Genomic DNA, 24,817 nt, shown 5'->3' with positions numbered 1-24,817 from the left:
AAAGTAAAAAACTATTGGTACAATATAGAGCAAACGAAACGTCCCTTTTAGTGCCGAATTTTACAGACGAACATATTAGTTTTTCTTTCTTATTTTAATTTTAGGATACTCATACTGTTGTATTATTTAAATTTTAATAAAAAAAACAGAAATATTGTTCAAAAGGTGGCTATTAAATAAATAACTAGGGAAAAAAGCAATGATTAAAAAAAATCAATATAAAATAATCTAATTGTTCTTATGACGTTGATTGAGGAGATTTTTTTAATCATGAATAATTTTAGAGTTAAAAGTATACGATTTTTTTTGTATACCTTTATGTATTATAAAAAACACAGAAAATTACGTGTTCTCTATAATAGTAAAAAATAAAATCAGTAGTATACGTAAAATTTTTTAATTACATAAAATTATAATAGAATTATTTAGATTACAAAAGTTATTTAAAAAGTGAAAACTAAACTTTATATATGTTTGCTGATTTAAAAAGTACAATTCAATATTTTTTAAATGTTTTATTCTTTGTCAACTCTTTCAAACCTGTCTATATAAATATAAAAAACTGTAATTTATTACTATAATTAATCTATTTTAAGCATATAGCTTTAATTAATCATATTACTTAGAAATATTGATTGAATATTTATAATATTTTTAATTTGTAAAGCCGTTATGCTGCCGTTATTATTTTATAGGAGTAAGAAAAGAGCAAATAAACATTTTATTGGTCGAATTGAAATAGGAAGAGATATATTGCCTCTTATTTTTAGATGTTGTCGGTCCATCAAATTATTATTAACGTTTAAAGATATATAAACTGTCTCTTTAATAGCATAATACCCACACGATTTTGCGAAAGAGAAAATCATGGAATGTACAGATGTCCTCTCTCAAGAGATTTAGATTTTTTTGAAACGTCGTATTTAACTGAATCGAGACATTACATTGGTTGACAAAAATGTATATGGAGGCCAGTGGTTTTATGCTTTAGTCGTTGATATTATAAGTTATAAAAAAATCCATAAATCAATAATAGTCCGCAATCCAAAGGATCATTGCCGGAATACCTGGGATTGAAGGGCCACATTGGCATTCGTTCACCTGGCGGCTCACCTTAAACTTTGGCTGCGGCCTTCCATAAGCTCCAACGGAGCTTTGCAGTCACGTGACGTGTACAATAAAAGGTGTCACGCCCACAATTTGGCATGTTCGCAACACAACTGCGACACAAATACGCGCAGAGACCAAACGCGAAAATTCCCCTATGATCTTAAATACGCATCGCGCCAATTAATCTATAGTGTCAATAGGTATTTAAGTTTGATATGAACCTTGAACGGAAGCGACACTTTCCAAAAGTAATTAAATTTAAAATAAGTGAATGACCACAAAGAAACAAGCAATTGGGTTCTGAAGTAATAAATCTAGCATTTAACATGGTTACTTCCAGTTTATTTTTATTTTTTATTTTATTAAATCTTTCGTTGTAACTTGACAGGTGTAAGCCCAATGCGTTACAACGGGCAAATCTGTACCAACTGAGTAAGTCAATCATATAATGAATACCTACATGTAAGTATTAATCATCAGACTGAAAGTCTGGGAATCGGTAACATCTATATTATTAATTATAAATTATTATGTACTATACAATTTATAATTAATAGATATTACTGCAGCAGGTGCCGTTTTTTTAATAGTAGCACATTTTTTTTTATAAATAAAAATTCGAGTGCCGCTGCCGGGGCTCGAACCCGCAACCTCAGAGTTACTAGTCTAAGACGTTACGGACTTTGAACGCAAAACATAAAACAAAAATTGAAGGTATTGCATTTTGAGTTTGACTTGTATCTTTATAACAATGCTCTATCTTTAAGACCTTAATGTATTTAATGAAACAACAGTAACCGTTAATAACGATTTTGCCATAATGGTTATGTTTAATATGATAATAAATTCATTTAAACAGAAGATTCACCTTTACCATTAAATTAACAATTAGGAATTGACACGGCCATTTTAAACAAACAGGCAAGCACCACTTTGCAGTGACTGGAGCAATATTCTCTGACATATCACGCGAACACAGTAGAAACTGCAGTACTGTCAACTGAGAAAAAACATCCCTCTAATCTTATATTTTTACTTTCCGAATCCGTGATGTTATAAAGCATTAGACTAAAATTTTATAAGTTTAGTTTCTCGGTCAGCTAATGGTCTGAGTTTAATTTGCTCCCATTTCTGCAGTCAGGACATCATTGTCTATATTCCTAGGCCTCCCACATCCAGGACTTTACTTTATATAGTAATTTATTGTATTAATATTTGACATTTGCGGATATCTAATAAATTATCTATCACTGAACACATGTTTTTAGTGCCGATAGTTATTTTTTTTTAAATCGTGAACATGAAATTTTGTATAAATTGTTCACTTAATATCTAAATATCTAATAGTAAATCTTAGGGTCTAATTTTTTAAGTATTGGAATTAAAGGTCAAGATGTGCACTAACACATAAATAAAAAAATACTCAGATATCAACGGGAAAAATAAGATTGACTGTTATAACGTAAATGAATTTATTTCGGGATTAAAAAATCTAATAATAATTTTATTGAAAAATATTTAAAAATCATAAATTTATTATACCATAGATGACTCAAAAGTTCAACTTTTTAAGTTAATTTTCTTCTCACAAATTAAAGTAGTAAAAAATATGTGTAAATAAAACTATTACTGAAAGCAGATATTTACAAATTTCAGTAAAATCTGAAGCCAGTAAATTAAAATATGATTTTATTTTGAGAGCATTCAACCAATCGAATACATACATATATTTTAAAATGGCAGTAATTTTGGTTTTTATAAAATATGTTTAGAAGTGTTTACGACAATAATAAATTTAACCTTTACGTAAATATTTTTAAGCGACCTACATTAAAACTGAAAAATAACTTATCAGTGCGTGAAAATATACGAGCTTTTTCAATGTCATTGTTATTTTTAAAACTATAATTAGAGTTTGATGGATGGTTTTATTTTTGTATCATACAAAATGAACGCAGAGAGCACAACTTAGGTAAAATAAAATATTAAATATGGTTTAATAGCAATCATTAATAAATCGTATTGAATATTTCTTTAGGTAAAAACTTATTTTATTACCAAACTATAATTATAACAATAAAATAATCAATATACATTGAATAAGTGCGATATTTAAAATTAAAATATTCTACATATTATTACTTTTGATTCTCAAATATCAAAATTAAATCATTCAATATATATTTTTTTATCAAACTAGATTATCTTCTATGTTACTTTTGAAAATAGGTTAATATTTTTTGGTAAAATAGATCGAAATGGCATTGGAAAATTTGCGTTTATTCACAAAATAAATAAATTTTAAATTTATTTATTTAATGTATTTACCAATATATTTTAATATGTTAAAAATATCACGACATTACTCATGACATTATGAGCAATAAATATTTTAAATAAAATATTGGTAAGATCTTCAAATCTCCAGTTTTAAAAATGTAATTCGGAATCTTATTAAATGTTTTTCTTACAATTTAAAAAAATATAAATTCTATAAAATAAGCCCTGTGAATTTTCTATGATTTCTAAGCATATCACTTAATGCACCCTGATATTTTTATATCTTTATATATTTAGTAGAAGTTTTTTATTATAAAATACAGTATAAAAGGTATAGTATTTTATGTCCACCCTGCATATTTAAAAAAGTAGTTATTAATTACACAATAAATTGAAACCTGATTCAAAAACGTAAAAAAGTTACCTTTTAGATGAATTCAAAACATCAAATTTAACTAGACCGCAATCCGTGATTCGAAACGTCTGTAACGTTCATGCAGAGCAATATGCGGCGTGGCAATGGTATACAAAAAATGTTCTATGCCATGGCCTCCACTGGGGTCCAATGCTTAAGTTAAAATTACAAGAAAAAGGTCAAGGTATAATAGAAAAAAATAAATGTGTACTCTTTCGCATTTTCATTTACTTTTTCCTAATATTGTGTAAATAAATAAATGCGTTCGTTAGTTTGAAGATGCAGCGTTCAGCAGTTAATCACAAAACTGTACGAGAGTGATCCACATTTATATGTGTTTCGAGAATCTACCCTCTTACCTTTCTTGATGCAGATAATTCCGGCTGGTGAAGTGGGGGCTGATGAATCGAACCCAGAGTCGTTAGAACTGGTAGATGTCCTTACATCTTTTTCACTAGTTTTTTTCACTTCGCATTCGTAGTATTCTTCCTCGTTCTCTTCCGAGGAAGCTTCAGTTTCCTCTTCTTCTTCCTCTTCACTAGAAGATTCTTCCTCACTGCTTTCTTCTGACGAACTACTCGATTCGACGGGTCGTTGAGGAGCTCTTTTCTGCAACGGTCTAGGCGTTGCAATCAAAGGTCGCGACGCTGGTTCATCTTTCAGTGGAATTTTCTTCTTCGGTAAAACGATTGGAACTATAGGCACAATTGGTTTAATTGTATCTTTCTCCTCTTCCTTTTCTTCATCGGTTTTTTGATCCACAGGCTCAGCGACTACTTTTATTTCTTCCGTTATTTTAACCACCACCGGAGGAACTTCTTCTTTATTTACAATCTCAACTTTAATTTCTTCTGTAACTTTTTCGACGTTATCTATTATCTTCTTATTATCTTCTTCAACGGCAGCTTTCCCTTTAATTTCCGCAACAACAATATTTATGTCTTCAATAGCGACTTCTTTAGCTTTGCCAACTTTAGTTATTTTTGGACTTGTCTCTTTCACCTCGGGCTTAAGTTGGACTTTTTTATCATCTTCTTTTGATTGTTCCTTGTCAGGAGATTTATTGATAATCGGTTTTGTTTTTATTTGCATTTCAACTTTTTTAACGTTATCTTTTTCAGGAGTATCTTTACTTTTATCTTTCTTAATATCTGATTTTGGTGGTACTTTTGGAAGTTCAACTTTCTTAACGTCGTCTTTTTTGACATCTTTTTCAGGAGTATCTTTACTTTTATCTTTCTTAATATTTGGTGCTACTTTTGGTAGTTCAACTTTCTTAACGTCATCTTTTTCAGGAGTATCTTTACTTTTATCTTTCTTAATATTTGGTAATACTTTTGGTAGTTCAACTTTCTTTACGTCATCTTTTTCAGGTGTATCTTTACTTTTATCTTTCTTGATATTTGGTGGTACTTTTGGCAGTTCAACTTTCTTACTATCGTCTTTTTTTACATCTTTTTCAGGAGTAGCTTTCCCATCATCTTTTTTTATAACTTGTTTCGGTAAGACTTTTGGTAATTCAACTTTTTTAACGTCGTCTTTTTTGATGTCCTTTTCAGGAGTAGCTTTACCTTCATCTTTTTTAATAACTTGTTTCGGTAGCACTTTTTGTAATTCAACTTTTTTAACGTCGTCTTTTTTGACAACATCTTTTTCAGGAGTAGCTTTACTTTCATCTTTTTTAATAATTGCTTTTGCTTGCACTTTTTGAGATTCAATCTTATTTATATCATCCTTAGCAACTCCTTTTTTTAAAACATCTTTTTCTGGAGTAGCTTTACTTTCATCTTTTTTAATCGCTGGCTTTGTTTGTATTTTTGGTGATTCAATCCTTTTTATGTCATCTAAGACTACATCCTTTTTAACTTCCTTGACTACGTTCACTATTTCTGTATCGCTTTGAACTTCTTTTATAACATTTAAAATCAGTTCCGATTTAATATCCTTGTTTAAAGTTATCGTCTCTTTATCACTATGTTTTGTTTCTAGTTTATTTTTAACTTCGACTTTTTCCAAAGTTGGTTCAATCTTTGCTTCAAATTTTTGCAGAGGAACTTCTTTTTTCTCATTGGTCTCTTTATCTCTCTCTACTATCACAGGTTTTTTAATATCATCGATCTTAAAAACATTCGGTTCTTTAATTGCTTCAACACATTCCTCAGACTTAAGATTGCGTGTAATTAAAACGTCAGATGAAGCGCTGGCATAATTATTGTTAACATCTTTTGTATTATCTTCTACTTTATCTATTTTCGTTACTCCTAATTTGTGCAACAGTTCCGAGCTGTTTACTTGATCTTTGGACGCATCGTCTTTATGTTCACCTATCCTACTATCACATATCTCTTCTTTGATTTCAGAAACATCAAAAGCCAACTTCGACGTCGATTTTGTTAATTTGTTTGGCATAAACGTCGACATGTCATTTTGTACCTCTTTACTTTCGTTTATCAATTTTTCTTTAGCCGCCGCCGCCGCTTCTTCTTCTTCGTAAAATGCCTTCAATTGCTTTTGTCTTTCCTCTGTTAGTCTATTTCGCCTCTCCTTATAATATACAGTTTCTCTTTTTCCAATCTTATCCCAAAAGCCCCCGCCATCTTCGGATTCTTCATCTTTAGACTTGGATTTTTTGATGATTTTCAAATTGCTTTTAAGTTCTGGCTCCATCTTTTTGCTCTTATCTGGCGAGATTTTATCTTTCTTGGCAGCTATTACTTTTTCTTCTACAACTATATCATACTTGATATTCGTAAGAAGATTAGTCTTCGGCTTAGTAACTTTTTCAACGACGATGTCGTCTACTTTGGCTTTCAACGGCACACTGGTATTGATGACTTCGACAGTTGATGATATGTTTGTTTTAGATTTTGGCGACTGTGGCGTGGAATGTTCTTTAGTCATTGGCGGTGGAATTTCTTCGATTGCCTTAAGATTCGGCGTCGGTTCTTTTGTATATTCCGTTATTGAGTTTAATTGTGTGATTTTACCGCCCGATGACGATTTTTTAATCTTCGATTGCGCTTTGCCAACGGGAGATCTGGCTCGGTCGATGTTATTTATGATGTCATCGCTGACGTCTGTCGATCTCGGCTCTTCCAAGCTCATTTTTTTCTTACGCTTTGAACCTATTCTGTTGAGTTTTGAGACGTTGGCGATCTCAGCTTCGGTTAGACCAACTTTTGAAAGATCTAATCGAGTGTTGCTGAGATTTTCACCGCGGATTAAGGCGTCGAAGATTTGCGCTTGTTCTTCTAGCATTTCTTGAGATAGCCTCCTGAGTCTAGCCTTTTCTTTGTCCATCGCTTGCCCGGAACACAGTGACATGCGCTTTGACGTTCTTCTTTGCAACTTATTAGATTGATCGCTTTGTTCGTCTGTTAGATTGTTAGAATTGTCAAAGTTTGGCACTTTTCTTAAACTGTGGCGTTTTGAAGAATTGTGTCGTTTGATGGCAGTGGGTGTTGCCATGTTATCTGAATATGTGGATATATTTTCACTGCGTTTCTTTTCTCTAAGGATTTTTTCTGCTAAGGCCGTTTCTTCTTTAGTTTCCGGGATGAGAAATTTTTCTTTTAGTTTTTCTCCTGGCGTTTTCTTGGCTCTCTTGTCTTTGTACACGAGGTCTTCTTCTAAAGTTTCGCGCCATTTGGATTTGGGGCTGTGTTTTGTCGGGCTGCCTAGTGGAGAGAGCATGTCTGCTTCTAGCGGCGGTGACATTTCATTTTTCTTATTGCCATCTGTGGCTTGATCCTCTTTCGGTGAATTTTTGTCCTTTCGCCTGATGGTATGAAGACGCACGACGGATCGGCCGCGATGAATCGAGTTGCGTCCGCGCTCCAAACCGTTCACATCTTGTTTAGAGGTGTCTTCTACGACATTGGCACTGATACCTGTCCTAGCTCCGATCTTGCTATATTTATTATGCGAAACGTCAATATCGGCGGTGTTGATCGTGATCGGTTTTCTGACCTTGTACTTGGGGCTCATGCGAGATTGCACTTCGGGACTCAATCTGGATAAAACGGAACTGGTTCCGACTGCTCTTCTAGCTGCAGCGCCTTCACTAATGGTCGAAAGAAGGGGTGTGTAAGGTCTTGTGGAGACGTAGGTGCTTCGCACTCCACTGTATGAAGATAGAAGAGGTCTCGAATAACTGGATATAGACGAGTGGTTGCTGTAATTTCCTCCGATGCTGAGAAAGGGGCTGCTGTAGGAACCGGAGGTGCCGTAGGAGTTATTGTTGCCCAAGGATCCTCCATAATACAAGCTCAAACTAGACAGATCCGAGAATAAAGGCATCACTGCGCTCTTCCACTATGGGCGCGTTAGGTAGCACACATTCACGGCGGGATACGCTAATGTCAAAACTACAATCTGGATGCTAATTTTGAGCTGAGTTATCTCATCGTGGGTAACGGGCGTCGCGACGTTTGGCGGAGCACTGAGGCTTGGCTTTTGCCGCGGGCACCTGTCCCCACCAGATATCCATGACCCCTTCCTAGTCCGATTGTCTCCCGCTCCTAGATTTGCTTTTGCTAGCGGGATGTATTCCTAGAAGTGACGATTTTCCGTAATGATTTGACACCTGCACTTAATAATCGGGCGCGCGTATTGGAAGCGTAACCCTCAAATGACTGAACGCTATTTCACCATATTTTATTTAATTGATTTATGTATTATTTTCTGGCATAAATACATATACTTAAAATACATAAAAATATACTAATTAATTTGAGACCATTAATAAAGAAATTAAATTAAGGTATCCGTAATGATAGAGGCGCAATAAGCTCGTTATATTAATATTATTATTTTGATTTTACGTCTTAAAAGTTTAATTTTATATCATCAAAAATTTTTTTTAATCAAAGTTAAGTATATAAATATCATCATAGTCCACTATTTTTTACATAAAAAACTGCGAGGTAAAACTTGCTTAAAAATTTTAGTCGCATCTTAAATATGCCTATTTTCGTCTGAGCTTTTTTCAAATTCTTAAACACAGTTTTAAAATAACTTTTTGCTTAATTAATTGTTGTACTTGTATATAAATAATTTAAAAATCTGTAAATGAAACATGAATTACAGTACATTTATGTATTTATTCTATTTGTGATAATTAATGATAACGTTCAAGGTATATTACTTTAACTAAGAGATTATTGAAGTTAATATTACTTATGGAACGTATATTTACATTTTTTATTTTCTGGCAACAAAGAACGGAAAAATAATTTTCAAAGAGTTTCCATTTTAAATTCAAGCCAACAAAAACGATTATATTGTGATAAAATTTACAATTTGTTAGACTGAATTTAATGTTGCTAATAGTGGAAAGACTGCAATAATAAAACATAGCAAGAGTGATGCAGCAGCTTCGTCGCCAAAAGTACACGAAGACTACATGAAAAATATTACCCTTGTATTAAATATTTTTTTTAGCAATATTAGAGTAAAAATTTGCAAATCACAATCATTAATTTTTTGTAAATTTATTTTTGTAACATGACAGGTGTTAGCCCAATGCATTACAACTAGATACTTAATTCTGAAAAGCCCGTTTTACCTAATCGTTTCTATTCGTACAGTATTATTTCATGTTTAAATTATAATAATTAATCATTTTTATTTCTCAAAATAGGTAACACCAACTAACTTCAATAACGCAGTTGTGTACGAGTAAAAAAATACTTAAATCTTTCTGTATTACAACAACACATGTCATTTTTTTCTTCTATGTACCACTGCATTATTGTGCTCCTTTATGTTATATGAATTTAATATTATATTTATGTTATAACAGTCATGGCTAAAACAAAAAATAACTTATAGACAAAACAATGAAAAAAAAAACATAATGTAATTTCCGAAATTACAGAAATTACTCATGTATTATGCAACTGTGGACTTTTTCAATTATTGGCATTGACTTTTGCCTCTTTTAAATTAATACAAATGTCAAATGTCTCTGTCAAAAATAGTTTATTATGGTAATATTTTTTGAGCTTACGTGAGAATAATTTATTTCTTAAGGAAAATTCTGACACATGAAATGGGATTTATTTATCAGTAAGGTAAAGATACGGTAAAATGAAACGTAAAAAGTGGCTTCACAACCGACGTGATTTATTAAACAGTTTTAAATTCCTCATTGGCATAATCTAGCTATTTCTTTGTATATTAGTTTCATCTACTTTAACAATAAAAATGGCAAATATTGCTTGTTTTTGAAACTATTCTTTTCAGGTAGCTCAATAAATATTTTAATTACGTCTATTTAATTTGCGAGTTTTAATACATAAAAATGATACACTCCGAGAATTATAATACCGATTTATTTATATATATACGTATATACATAATACATATATATAAATAAATTATTTCTTCCATTTCTAACGATTTGTGATAAATTCTGGCTTATACGTGTTAAGCTCTTTTTACATATTTAGCATAGGTTATTGAACTCAAAACATTTGATAGCTGATTTTAATGTAATTTTTGACATTTAACTAACTGAATAAGAAAACTCTTTCCATGTTTAAAATTAAAAGTTTGTTCTATTATATTTATAATAAATCAGTTTGCTTTTTTCTATATAATGCTGATAAGCATGATGAAAAAATATGAAATAATATTTATTTATGTCTTAAATGTAATAAAAATATAAAATATATATAAAAAGATAAGTCGTGCCAACTAGCATGTTAGTAAAAATATAATTTTTTTAATGATTGTTATTTTTTTCACATCGATAAGTAGAAACACTTGATATATTTACGAGGGCAAACAAATTAACGATTAACCTTAAACCTTATAATCAAAAATTAAGAGTGTTCGAACTCGCCGACTATTCCCACGGGAGCCAAATACAATAGAGTGTAAATAACCAGAGATAAATATATCTGGCAGCAACGTCACAGGAGGCGCGTGACCGCAGCAACATTGGACCAGTGATTTACTACATCCCATCACTAACTACACGCGGAAGATATGAACCACCATAAACCAAAGTTATTTTATTTATTTTTTAAAGCACTATTAATATTAATAATACTGATATGTATCTATAAATATTTATGTAAAACATTTTTAACTTTGCCGGCTCTCAAGGACCAGCGTTTATTTTATTTAAGTAAGCTAAAAAATACATTAAAAAAATATTTTGGCTGTCGGTGGAAGCTTAGTACATAAAAACATTTATTAAATCGTCAACTTTTCTCTTAACGTGAATGGCAGTATTGTATATTGAAGTCAAAAATAAATTTACATAGTGCAAAAAATTGGCATTTTACCACTATGTAAAAAAATACTTAAAAATCATTATTGTTGAGAACCATTAATTAATGTTTCAAATAAACATTGATTAATACTCTTTACATTTGTTAATGTAAATAGTGTTACTTAAGAGCTTATTTATTTATTTATTTAAATTAAATTAAAACCATCGTGACCAAACAAGTTACTTTAATGAGTACAATGGTAAAAAAACAATACATAGTATTATTATAGTACAAACAATATAATACATTTATATAAGATTAAAAATAATAGACAAAAAAAATTGGACCAGCTCGTTGTATATCATCATTAATGTGTAATAATAGCATATTACGGAGCTGGATGGCGACAGACGCGATCACGCGATCGTAATTCTCGAAGACGTTCTGGAATCCAAAACTGGAGTTCCACGAGAATAATTTGATTGTCAACAGAAAAAATCGGCCAGTCAGCCCACCATAGGCTACAAATCAAGCAACCGAGGTCCGATTATTGTTTTACCAATAACCGATGACAAACTTTGTCGAAGGCCTTTTCAAAATCCATATATACGACGTTAAATAGAATTTATACACTGACAGATTTTGCCACCGTCTTGATGAAAAACAAAAGGAACGGGCAAGACGAAACCCATGCTGTTGGTTCAACAAAACTTGCCGAAAGTGATCTATGGATAATTATTTCGAATTAAAAATTAGATCAAAAATACGTTTTAGAGGAGCAGCGTGACTGACTTTGCAACGCTTCAAAATGAACTTCTTAAGGTATGAATAACTTCTTAAGGTATGAGCGCTTATTTTGATTGTCAGTACTGAAGATCAAGTACAAGAATAAAAAAGTGATTGAGTGAAAGCTGAAAAAGATTCCTCTAAAACAACACGTTTGTTAATTGAAGTTCATCACTTTCGGCGTCGACTGAGCAGCGCGTTTAGTGTTAATGCATTTCCAGAATGTTCTGGGATCATTATTAATTTGTTTTTGGCAGCTTTACTAATAAATGCGATGACAGGAAATCGTCAAACATTTAATACACGCTCTTAATGATCGAAATTCCTCGAAAGCAGACGGATATCCCGATCTATTCCATAACTTATGGAAAGTGTGCTTTTTTAGCAATAAAATTATCTCAGCAGAAAACCATTTAGGATATGTAACACATGTAAAGTACGATCAAATGCACAATATAGCAACTTACAGAAGGCCGAGAGCAGATCTCCAGTTCATACATAAAAGTATATTATTTAATAAATTAAAATCTACAAAATTTCGCATACGTTCCGATTGCTAATAAATTGCTGGTCATTTGCAATTATTCTATTTTTTTTATATTATAAATTTATTTTTGAAAAAAATTTAGTAAAAATGTACCCCAGGATTTTTGTAGACTCGCTGGAACGAAAATAAAACTCAATAACAACATGAATTTCCAAAAAATCACTTCTTTTTGTTGCATTATCACATATAATATATAAAAACATACTCAGATAGACACTGATTATGTTGTTTTAAGGCATAGAATGAAGAAATATATTGCTAAAATTTATCTTTCGAGTGAAATCGCAAATTCGATAATTAGGAATATGTCAGCCAAATTTTTCGATTAACTAATGAATGTGACTTCAATTGGATTAAAGTCCTAAAGAATTATTGCTTCTTTATTAGCATTAAAAACTATTTGTTTCTTTGAACTATTAAATAGATTTAACTGGGGAAAAAAATATGCTTTGCAATTGTAATTCCTGCTGCTCTAAAATAAGTCATATCCATTTTTTAAAATTTATTACACACCAGTAAGATTAATAACTGTTATCTATTCAACTTATAAACTCCAGACTCTAAAATAAATATATATCCTGCCAAGATTTTTTTTGTATCGTATAAAAGTTTTCTTCCCTCTTACATGAACAAATTTTAACTAGTGTTATAGAATCAGGTTCTAATATGTGTGGTTTGATCGAATTTTAACACGATAAATACATATTATTTTTAATATGAATTATAAGATTAAGCTTATGTGTACTTTTATTAAGTAATTAAATTGATAAGATACATAAATAAAAGTAAATATTTACATTGCGATACTTTTATACCGATCTCAACATTTTATATATTAAGTCGGCAATAAAAAAGGTAATTTATAAGAAAATACATCGATTGGCACCGCACGCGAGATTACAGAGATCAACTTGGATTTGTCGTTAAATTTGCCACGTTAATTAATTTGGAGACCAATCTCGAAAAACTTAGTATATAAAAAAGATTATTAAGTGGTTAAAAAATGATTAATGCGTTTGATAATTATGCATATCAAACGTTATCAATCATTAAAGCGATGATTTAGTGACGAGCGTGCAGCTTAACACTCTGAGGTTTGTATTTACGTATATCACTTTGGTCAGATCTATTTATACAAGATTTCGTCTGTCTTTCTACCCACGCGACTACAGGACGAAAGATCTATCTAGCTATGTATATTTGTGGATAAATAAAATCTGATAAAAAATAAGTAATAAATTAAATTCATTTAACTACTTTTATTTAAAACATCGATTAAAACCGATCTATAAAAAAAAACTTATAGTTTGTAGTACGATACTCTTATAAGAAAAGTTCGTAGTTTTTTTTTATATGCAGTATAAGCAAAAACCCACATGCGAATTTGTCACCGTTGTTTACGTTGGCCGCCTGTCTAGCGTTGGTTTAAATCCGGTATGGAATGTTAGATAGTACTATTTCTTCTGGTGGAATCATAAAGTAAGCATATGGTTTTTACCGGCGATTAATTCGTCAATACTTCCTGCTTGGTGACCTCAAGCTTAATTGTGACATTTGCGAATTTGCACAGAGAATAATGGCAAACGAAAAATCTACTTTGTCCTCGCTAAAATTTTTACAGCGCTTTAGAAAAAGAAGCAATAAATTTTCGCACTACAGGATTGGACGTGTGAATTTTACTAAATTTATAGCAACGAAGACGAGAAGGAAATTAAATTAGGGAAAGATGCGATATAAATCTTTGAAGAAACCGGGATTTTGTGCGTCTCTGAATAGCATTCCAATTAATTTGATTTTTTTAGGAATATGTAAAGTAATATTGCTATATTTAAATTTTAACTTGTTGATACAAATTCTGATACGTAAAAAATGTTTAAGAAAATAAAAAAAGATAATGAGGATGCTTATGTAAGTGGAAGAAGTGAGCTTGACAAAAATTAAATAAAATACCTATTTTATAATTTTCTTTGAAAGTTTTTATTTAAATATAGAATCCAGTCATTCTAATAAAATATGAGTGTATAGAATGCTGCCTTGTGAGACTCATTGGGCCATTCCTCTGAATGGAGCTTTTATTTCAGACTGCAACTGTGAAATGTCACGCATTTAGTTGTCAATATTGCAAATGAATTAAGGTTAGGTCTGGCAGAATGTTTAAAAGAGGAATTCCGGCATCTTTAAGCTCTTTGAATTGATTTCTGCAACTTAAGTGAGCTAAAGTGAATCTAAAGACAAATTAAAAATATGAGATGGTTTATAAAGAATTTGTAAGCCATCTTGAATTTAGGATAGCTAGGTAAAATATTAAAAAACTTAAACATTAAAAAGATTTAAAAGTAAAAGTCAAATGTACCAACAAATTATACAATCCAAAAACGTCTCTTTGATATCATAAGATAAAAATTCAGTGTGCGTCAGTCTTGAAATTTTGTAATCTCAAATATATAATTCACAAAAACGGGATAAGACGTTTATAAATGATAAATTTACGGACATAGATTTATTGTCAGCGAGGTATAAATTACTACAATCTCTGTAAACATTTTTTCATTGACAACACGAATTTATATCTAAGCGTTTCATTGACAAAAAATCTCTTAAAATTAATACTTAAATATATGTAATAAATATAAGTTTCGCAAAGGCTTTTGATAAATCAAACCACTAAATTTTAATCAACAAGGTTTTTGAATGACATAACAAGTTATTTTCTTAGTTAATTGAATAATCATGAGCAATTTGTTGCTTTTAATTCGCAATACTCAAAATAGTACTTAACATGTCGCAAGGATCATATTTTGGTCCACTGCTGTTTCTCTATTTATAAATTACATAAACACCGCAGAAGTTCATAAAGACTTTTTATTGTTTAATGATGAATAAAAATAATAAAATGTTGTATAAAGATTATTGTCTTATGAAGATGGTATAGATTCGTTGTGAAGATGGACTTCAAATGTCTTTAAAATTCCAACGAATTTAAAGATTTTTTTCTTAAATAAAATATATTTGTCATGCGATATTCAATGCACAATTAAAGTTTTAAAATACACATTAGTTCGTAGCGTATAATGTTATAAATTGATATTATGGAATTTCAGTACTAATACATATTCCTTATAATTTGAACAGCTATTTGTATCTTAGAGAAAATGTATATTTTACTTGTAAATATCTATAAATAGTTTATCATAGAATCAACAATTTTGTAACTAAACATTTCTACGAGATACTGATACTGTCAACATCCAACATCAAAAACAACATCCACACATTCGGCAATGCTACGGTCTCTGTTTCTCTTACTAGTTAAATTTCACAATTATAAATTGCTAAGTTACCGAATTATTTGGGCACAAACTTTGCAGCACTCTCTGAACATTGACGTATTGGCAATGAGGGAAGCATTCTCTGGTGATCATGGCGGAGAGTGCAACAGCCGGCGGGGCCTCGTCCGCCGAGCATTCATAACATGCAATAACCATGTCACTATTATTTAAATTTAATAAACTATTACCGAAATGGCCCAATCCGTCCGCTAAAGAATCTCATGTTTATATATGTTTGTTTATATGTACATACATATATCATAATTTAAATGTGCTATAGATATTTTGTGTGCAGCTTTAAGCTGATTTACTATTGACTAGTGGTAAAAGTCAGTGACCTGAAAGACACATGTACAAGACCGATATGGGCCATAGTGTTATTTTAATTTCTACCGTGTCTAAGAAACTAGAATTAGCGATTATTAAATATTTAAAGTTCCGGTCGATCAATCATCACAGATTATGTCCTTAAATTATCATAATCTAGCGGAAGAATATCGTGGTAAATAAAAAAATCGAGCTAGGTCATGCACAGTTAAACCTATTAATTGTAAACTGCAATAATAATTTATAATTAATAAAATAATAAAAATATTGATTTAAATCTGGTGTCTTACGAGTTACTTAGTAGTTGTTGATTGTGTTTAACCTGTTGTAATGCATCAATACTTGTAATTTTGCAACGAAAAATTAATGAAATAAATAAGACTATTATTTAGACTTTTATTTATGAGATTATTGTAAGTAAGATTTGTATAAATCTAATAATTGCGTAAAGTCCAAATTTAAGTCTAAATTAATATAATAAATATATACATATTTATAGTGGCAATGTTCGTGCATCATCCTTTATTTTAGAAAGTGTCAAAATATCCTAAAATATCTTTTCAAGGTTTTTATAAATAAGCTTTTACTGAAATAGCTCACAATGATGCCGCATTATGCGAAAATTATGTAACATTTTCTACGTTCTACAGGTCAGACCTAAAACCGGACTGACTCTCCATCAATTATGTTAAACATAATTAAAAATAACATTTAACAAAACGATCTTAGCGTCTTGTTTTTATACATGACGGATTCACCGGGTCGAGAGGAAAAATTGTCACCTGGCCAAAAAAAGTTTTGTAAAACCATCGATATATTTACTTGTGTACATTATATTATGATATTAAATATATATTTAATGGTAGTGTGAATTAAATTATGTAAATGTATTTTTTAACCTTAACATACTGCATATTTTTATTTATTTACAAATCGGCTTCATAGCTTATAAGTTGTTTATGAACAGGATGTTTAATGAAGTAAATTACTTTATATTTATTTTTAAAAATATATAAGCAACCGTTAATGCCAACATCATTAACATAATTTCGACGAATCGTATTAGCTATGTTTAGACAAATCTAAATTATCATGTATCATACACAACAGGTGATTTATGTTATGAATAAATCGCAGGTGGTGTGAGGTGCATTAAATGCAGATTAGAAGCCAATTTGTGCTCTAAATATAATGTATTTATTTGTGAATAAATAATATGTTGTTTCAGGAATATTATTATAATTATTTAGATCAGAAGAAGAATAATGTTTAGAGATGTATATACGTCTAGAATCCATGTCAAACATGCCATATTCACTTAATTTTAAGTAAAAAAACAATGTATAGGTCGTTAATAATTAAATTTAAATCTAAAATGATATAAATTTAACTTTTAAACATCTCTTTTAAATTGTATAATAAGGTAAGAATTTTGATATTGATATTATATGTCACATACATACATCAATGATTTTTATTAATTAGACATATTTAAAACTGCATTTAAGCAATTTTAAAATAAATATTGAGTCAGATAAACCTACTATAAATTTTCATGTTAAATTGTAGATTACATTTGTGGTACTTTCAAAAAAACCCGAGACGTCTCGTTCGGCTTTTCCTCTCGAAACCCTCGTCATCTGTCAACCTCGGTGATCGGTCATTGCCAACTCGAAATGCTATCAAAATTGCTATTTCGGATTATCACTGATCGTCTGTCTGCCAATTGGGTTAATGGGGCCTGTTGTCGCGTTCTTCGATGATAACATCACACCTTTGAAGGATACAATCTGACAAAGGAAGCGGGAAGTACGTATTATATGTACTTGAAAAATTATTTTTTCTCAAACACAAATAAAAATATACTCAAAACTCATTTGCGCATAATTCTGAAAATAAATGAGACTTTTCAGAAACTAAACGATGCTGTGGAAATGCGATTTTCGCACTTTCGTAGCTTTGAGAAAGGAAAACAATTAATCCGTCATCGTATAATGATTCTCGGTAGTTAACTAAAAATAAATATTTTATCGTGAATTTATTGTGCGGTGATTGTTTAATTTAAATTTAAAAATATAATTTTACAGCGTATAGATCCATTGAGATAGCAAAAATATAATATATGCAACTGTTACTGTTAAAAGCTCAATATGTAACTATTATTATTGTCAAGTATCTAAGAATTCTAATATTTAGCCTTTGTAAATTTAAATAATAAAATAAAATAAATACTAAATTGCTTTAAAAGTAAGACCTAACAATGGAAGAGAGATCTCTGTTAATATTTCACAGATCATTTATTAGCGCGACCATCCTGAGGCGTTAATCACTTTTGTGTAATACGGATGCGAGATAGATAATACGTTATACCCTGCGAAAAATAACTATTATTACTCTCACCCATTTGTTAAATCTCGCCAAAAGTGGCCACCTGACAGTTTCACTTTCAATGCGTAAACATATTTCGTGAATGTGTTCAATAAGCGATGCAATTGGCACACCAACATCCTCATTTGTGATTCGCCAAAGCTGTCTCGAATCAGCAATATGAAATATGCGACACAGAGGGGCAGATGGGCGGAGGTAGAAAGGCAGACCTGAGAGAGAGGGAGGGGGAGGGAAGATGCATCCATATTTGATAATAAAAAATAAAATCATGACAGTTTTATAATTCATCGCCTTCACTGTTTCATCAATTAAGTAAATACCTTTAATTTAAAAATATACAAAGCATCCTTTTATTACTTGGCTCTCTCTTGATTTCGCACAGCCTGGAAATATTTCTCGCTGTATCTTTCGCCAACTTGACGACAATCGTAGTGTGGGTGTTCCAACCAGTTGAATCAAGTCAACCATTTCTAATATGAAAAGAAAATAGCAACTCGCTTCGACAAAAGGTTTATTGATATAAGAGAAAGTTCGGTGCTAAACAATTGATAATATTTCACGGACCATTTGTGCGTAAAAATAAGGTGACTAGATTTTGCAAATATCAAAAGAGGACACTAAAAATAAAAAGACCATTTCAGAATTTTTTCTTCGTGGAGGTCAAGGAAGAGCAAATTGTTATTTAAAAAAAAATGTTTAAAGTTCATCTCAGACAAAAGAGGAGAAACTGCCACGGTAGCTCAAAAAAGGTAATTTAGGAAAGTTTTGTTCAAGGAGGACAAAGAAGGTCGCCAGCGAAGATTTTCTGACTTCCAAAATACGCATTCATGATTTAAAACTATTTATATAATTCTGTACTGTGGCAAATTGGACCTATTAAAATAAACTTAAACCAGCTTTTCCGTTTTTTCGGCTGAAAAGTCACACCTCTTTGGCCTCAAAACACAATACTTGTATACATTTGTTTTGCTCTCATCCGAGAACATCACTCTTCTTCTATCCACAACATTGTGTGGCTTATTTTATGGGTGTTCAACAAATTTATTAGGTTAATAACGGTTTTTGGCAGGTGTACGATTGCATCCATCCCCTTTTATCAGCCACACCTAATATTAGTTACTTAAACTAAATGGTAAACGATTCGTCTTTATATTTTTGTGAACATTTTCACTATGAAAGTCGAAAGCCAATTGACTAGATAACCACTTGAAAACATAACCATAAAATAATGATAAAAATAACTTAAATTCTTTATGATTTGGACGCTACTGTGTCAAAATTTATTCATAACATGCCAAGATTTTTTGATCAGAATCTTTACTCATTATAATATTAACACTATCTGTTGACAATCAAGTAAAATATATAATAAAACGTCTATCGCCTATTTCTAGCTACTGTTGAGATTATAAAAATATCCGAGAAACACTTAACTTTTCAATTACCGAATTGTGCATTTAAAATAAGCCTTAATAACTATTTATCGTCTGTACCTGATTTAAATATATTATATTTATACAACAAGATTAGAGTCTGATCTTCTTGTTGTTTATTGCGTCTAAATTAACACTCTATTTCATGTCATCGCGAATTTTCGCAAAGGAATTACAATCGAGTGGGAAGATGTTTTGTTTTATTTATGTCTTATATTATGTACTTTAAGTTTATATATATATATATACATCTTTAAAACTCGTTGAAAAGTTTATGTTAATATTTATAAGCTTAAAAAATAGGGAGCTTTAATCATCGTTCAATATAGACATTGGCTAAATGCAGACAAAACGTCAACTCACCTGCAAGGTGAATTAATATTGTTATTAATTAAACTAAGCCAAAATAAGTAAGTCATGTGATTTAATACATAAACATGTCTAATGATCATTTAAACGATGATTCATCTTTGACAAATGTTAATGCATTAAATACTATAGTATGACAAATGCTAAAGTTTTAATATAATATTATTATTACTAATTTAAGTTGTGCTTTCTGAAAGTATTTAGAGATGTACTGTATGTAAAAGGATGTTATATATTGAATTACAAAAAACTCGTATATATAACATTGCCATTCTAATCACCTCACTAATTTATATATATCAGAATCTAACACAAGTACTTAATGAATATAACTTACAATTTATTTAAAATACGTAGCGCACTTATAAGTGGCTCTGAAAATGCATTTTCTAAAAAATAAAAAATATATTGGCTGAACAATATGACTCAGCGGAAGTTATCCGTCAGTATTATTCGATCGAATTATACCTGTCAACATTTGGACACTGAAATCAATGCTAAGAAAAGTCTAGACGCAAACGAGCACAGTGTGGGCTAAAAATAATGACCTGTCACACATTCGTCACTTGTCGAATGACAAATAATGACCGCCAATGTGACCACTATAAGTCCACGAGCGATTTGTACAAAAAATAGCTTTAGAATATGTTAAGGTGAATTTATTATATAAAAATCAGTGGTATCAAATATTAAAATAATAAATTTAGCATTCAAATTATTTTAAAATAATATAAAACTGATACTTATACATTGAATATATTCATTTTATGTATTATTAACTATTATATTATAAATTATTTTTAGTGAAGGAAACGAAGATTAGTAGATACAATGTCTACTGTAAAATGGTTCGAGTCTTTGATATGTTTATAAAACAATATGCGAGATTTGAAAGAATGAGACCTTTATATTAAGATTTTCAGTATTTTTTTTTAGTAAATATGATAATAAATACATACCTTCACACTTAAGACCTTGTTTGAATAGTCCATACAGCAATGAACCGCAATGGTCGCAAAACGTCGGCGATACAAAGGAATGTGGTCTGAAACGATGAGGAAGATCAATCTTGAACCTTTCCCGAAGATACTGAACAAAAAAATAAACAAATATATATTCTCAATAGCTTCAAAAAATAGTTTTATATATATTTTAATCAATTATTTCTATAAAAATAGACACATATCTAATAATAGTAATAGGAATATTTCAAGAATATTTGTGTCGCTATTTATTTAGAATATACAGTTTATAAAACTATGATATCAACACAAAACTAAAATTTTCCATTGTAATTAAAATAGCTAGATGTTTTACTATAATCAATTTTGATACTTAGATTACTATTAGAATATTTGTTATTTTTATTTTAATAATTTATTTAGCTTAATAGCTAATTTTTACATGAAACAAATTTCAACTAAACATATATATAATATATTTTTATTACTATTTATTTAGAATATACAGTTAAAAAAATATGAAATCAACACAAAAATAAAATTTTTTATTTTACTTTAGTCAACTTTGATACTTTGATTAATATTAAGTAATAAGATGTTTTATATAGCATATACGTAAATACAATTTCATTAATTATGGTTTTTAATCTTTATCTTTAGCTTTGTTTAGTTTTAGCTTTATGTAGCTTTCATTATTTAAACGGTGAGGGTAAATACTCGTATATATATTTTTCATATCACTTGTCATTTTAAAACAGTCGTAAGATAACGTTTACCTTTAAAGGTAAACGAAATTAAAAAAAAATACTTTAAAATATATTTCGTATATATTTCAATACTACATATCTCACTATTACAATTAAAATAAACTTTGATACTAAGTGTCCCAATAATATAATAAATAATATAAGTTCCTATCACTGATGTATATAGGTTAATAAAAAGTTTAATATTTAACACTAAAAAAATAAGCATCAATATTTTGTAAACTATATTGCTATAAATAAATTTAATTTTTGTAATCATTTTACAAATAATTATGATAAAAATAAAGCTGTGTTAAGCTAATAATTATATAAAATATTATTTCTATATTTACTATTTGGTATTTACAACTATTTTTATTTATGAAGTAAAAGCTATATAATTCTAGTCTTGTTTAAACATTACGTTTAATAATATGTTTTTTAGATACATGCATAAATACTACATCAATAACTAAATTGTGTAGGGGTCAAAATCCCGTTTCTTCTCAAATAAGCATACAAGTATCTTTATTTTTATAGACAAATACCATTAAAAAACTTAATTTTTCAGCTAGCCAATACTCACTATAGTACTTTCGGAATTGAAGCACGATTGTGGACATGATCCAAGAAGTTTGCCGTGACACTTCTTGTGGACAGCTGTTTGGCATGCTGAAAACACAAATAAAAAAATGTGTGTTTATAAATATTGCGCCCTCTGCGAGATAAACACAGAGTGTAATTAATCTCAAAAACTTTAATTGCACTCACTAACACACTGATACCCCTGCTTTCCGAAACCCCAGAGGAATTCCTTGCAAAAGGCGCAGAACGTGGGCTGTCTGAAGAACTTGGCCACGAATCTGTGACCGTTAACTTCGTGGACCCTATAAAAAAATAAAATATTTCTTAAATCATGGCAATAAAAATTTATTGAGTTTACATTAAATTTATCGACGCGTATGTGTATTTAATGACCCTGTTTATTGAAGCGAACGAAATTTCTAACTATTGCTGTAAGATTAATCTGATCTAGAAACCGTCTTACATTCGATTCAGAAAATAGTTTATAGATCTCTTCAAAGGAAATCGCAATGACTGAGACGAATTTGACGTGGGTGCTGTGTCGATATTCGAATGTATGACTAATCACAATAAAAGTGTGTCGTTCCCATTTAATAAACATGTCAATGAAGCCAAATATTTAGGCATAGCTAATTTCTCAAGATGAGAAATGTTCAATTGAATTAAATGTTTTGGTAGCTATTGAAGTACGTTTTTTATAAAACCATTTATAACCGAGAAATTCCGTTCGTTTGAGTGGGTGTAAATTTAATCGTAGATAAAGCATCAATCAGTTATAAGTTTACTGTCCTTTTTACAGTTGTTCCGAATACATCAAAATCATAAGTTAAAGCCCTATATTTATTATCAGCATTCTATCGAACATTTTAATCCCTTTAAGATTATAAGATTATGTTACAGATAAGTATACTTAAAAAATATATAAAAATAGCAAGAAAAGTAATAATTTGTATATTAAATGAAATTGGCTCTACACAATCTTATTTTTTAGGCGCTTCTAAAGATTCTGCTTAAAATTTCTTTGGGAATTTTTAATGAACGATTTCACTAGGACTTTTGGTTCAACCCACTTCGGAGACGACTGGATCATTCGGACGCAGATACTGATAAGAGGACGTCACGTTTACATTAAAATAATTATTTTACTTTACCTGAATATGTCTTGAACTATAGAATAATAGCTGTGACACATAAACCAGGACAATTGTTATTCTCTATTTTACATTAAAAAATCATCGATACTACATTTGGTCAGCATTTTATACATTTTTTCTATGATACACAATTTCTAACTAGAGACATTTAAATTATTTTACAATATTTTCGATACTTGTAATATTTTTGTTCATCGTATTCCTTATTCTATTTATTTTAATAGATAATCTTTATCATCTTTAAAATTATTGTTATCTTCTTCATTATATATGTATTATAGTAACTTTCAACAATTGGACCACCTGAAGGATGGATTGAATTGGCAAATCAAAAAACTTTTAACCTCGGGGACTAAGCCATTTGACATGTGATGTACAAAGACGGGATTTAAATGTCTAAAACAAAAAACAGTCTTCTTTGTTAAAATGGGATACCACCGTAGAAACACTTTTCTGCAGATTCAGTATTTGTTGCAAACGCCTTGAGAAAAGATAATACATGCAAGCAAGATTGCCATAAAAACGACCGTTCGCAATTTGTTCTAGCGGCCAACAGCAGATTGTTTTGAAAACTCGCCACCTTTTTGTAATTGGTCGTTCCACCGAAAGAGTCTGAAAAGAAAATCTCTTATAGAGGGGTGAATAGTGAAACGCGGGCAATAAATGGTTACTTCCTCAGATACTTTCAGAGACTTCGTCTGAGACTTCTACTGACGCTCACACTTAATCATATACTTCGAAGTTCAAGACATCAGAACTTTATGAGACTTTGACAAACTGAGTTTGTACGAACTTTAAACAAGAAGAGGCTGACCCAAATTCAGACCATTAAAGATCGCAGAAGCGACTATTTCTCTTCTCGCAATCCTTAGATTATCTTGACGTCCGGAATCCAGAGTAAAATCCGTTTTTGAAACTCCTGGAACTTACGGACGAAAACACGGAATACTTAACGTATAACAACACATACAAATTATACGTGACGATTTCAATTATTGCACAAAAATTAAAAAACAGCAACTTCGTCTTAAAAAATTAAAAACAAATCCCTTGACACAAAGATTAGAATAATTTATTCAATATTGACATAAAAAAAAATCTTTAGAGTAGTATGGATTTATTTTAATAATAATTATAACAAAGGGCGTATACCAAGAGTAGTG

At 30.3% G+C, this 24,817-nt stretch overlaps 1 protein-coding gene across 5 annotated transcripts in view; it reads right to left on the bottom strand.

The window, feature by feature from the left end:
• Positions 1-24,817, bottom strand: part of Pkcdelta (Protein kinase C delta) — a 54,036-nt gene that overhangs the window by 11,680 nt on the left and 17,539 nt on the right. For 2 of the 5 annotated variants that reach the window (XM_088199843.1, XM_088199844.1), the window contains 3 exons: positions 22,687-22,802; positions 22,502-22,587; positions 21,167-21,296 (listed from right to left, as the gene is read on the bottom strand). In XM_088199843.1, coding sequence (XP_088055969.1) covers positions 21,167-21,296; positions 22,502-22,587; positions 22,687-22,802 — 332 coding nt within the window. Of the gene's footprint in view, positions 1-4,164; positions 8,249-21,166; positions 21,297-22,501; positions 22,588-22,686; positions 22,803-24,817 lie in introns of those variants that run through there. The other 3 variants (XM_088199840.1, XM_088199841.1, XM_088199842.1) reach the window with 2 other exon arrangements.

Source organism: Plectrocnemia conspersa, unplaced genomic scaffold (assembly GCF_051122295.1).
Source record: "Plectrocnemia conspersa isolate PC_06_02 unplaced genomic scaffold, ASM5112229v1 ptg000012l, whole genome shotgun sequence".
Taxonomy (NCBI): Eukaryota; Metazoa; Arthropoda; class Insecta; order Trichoptera; family Polycentropodidae; genus Plectrocnemia; species Plectrocnemia conspersa.
The sequence above is the reverse complement of the archived record's forward strand: the minus strand, read 5'-3'. Positions and strand labels throughout refer to the sequence as shown.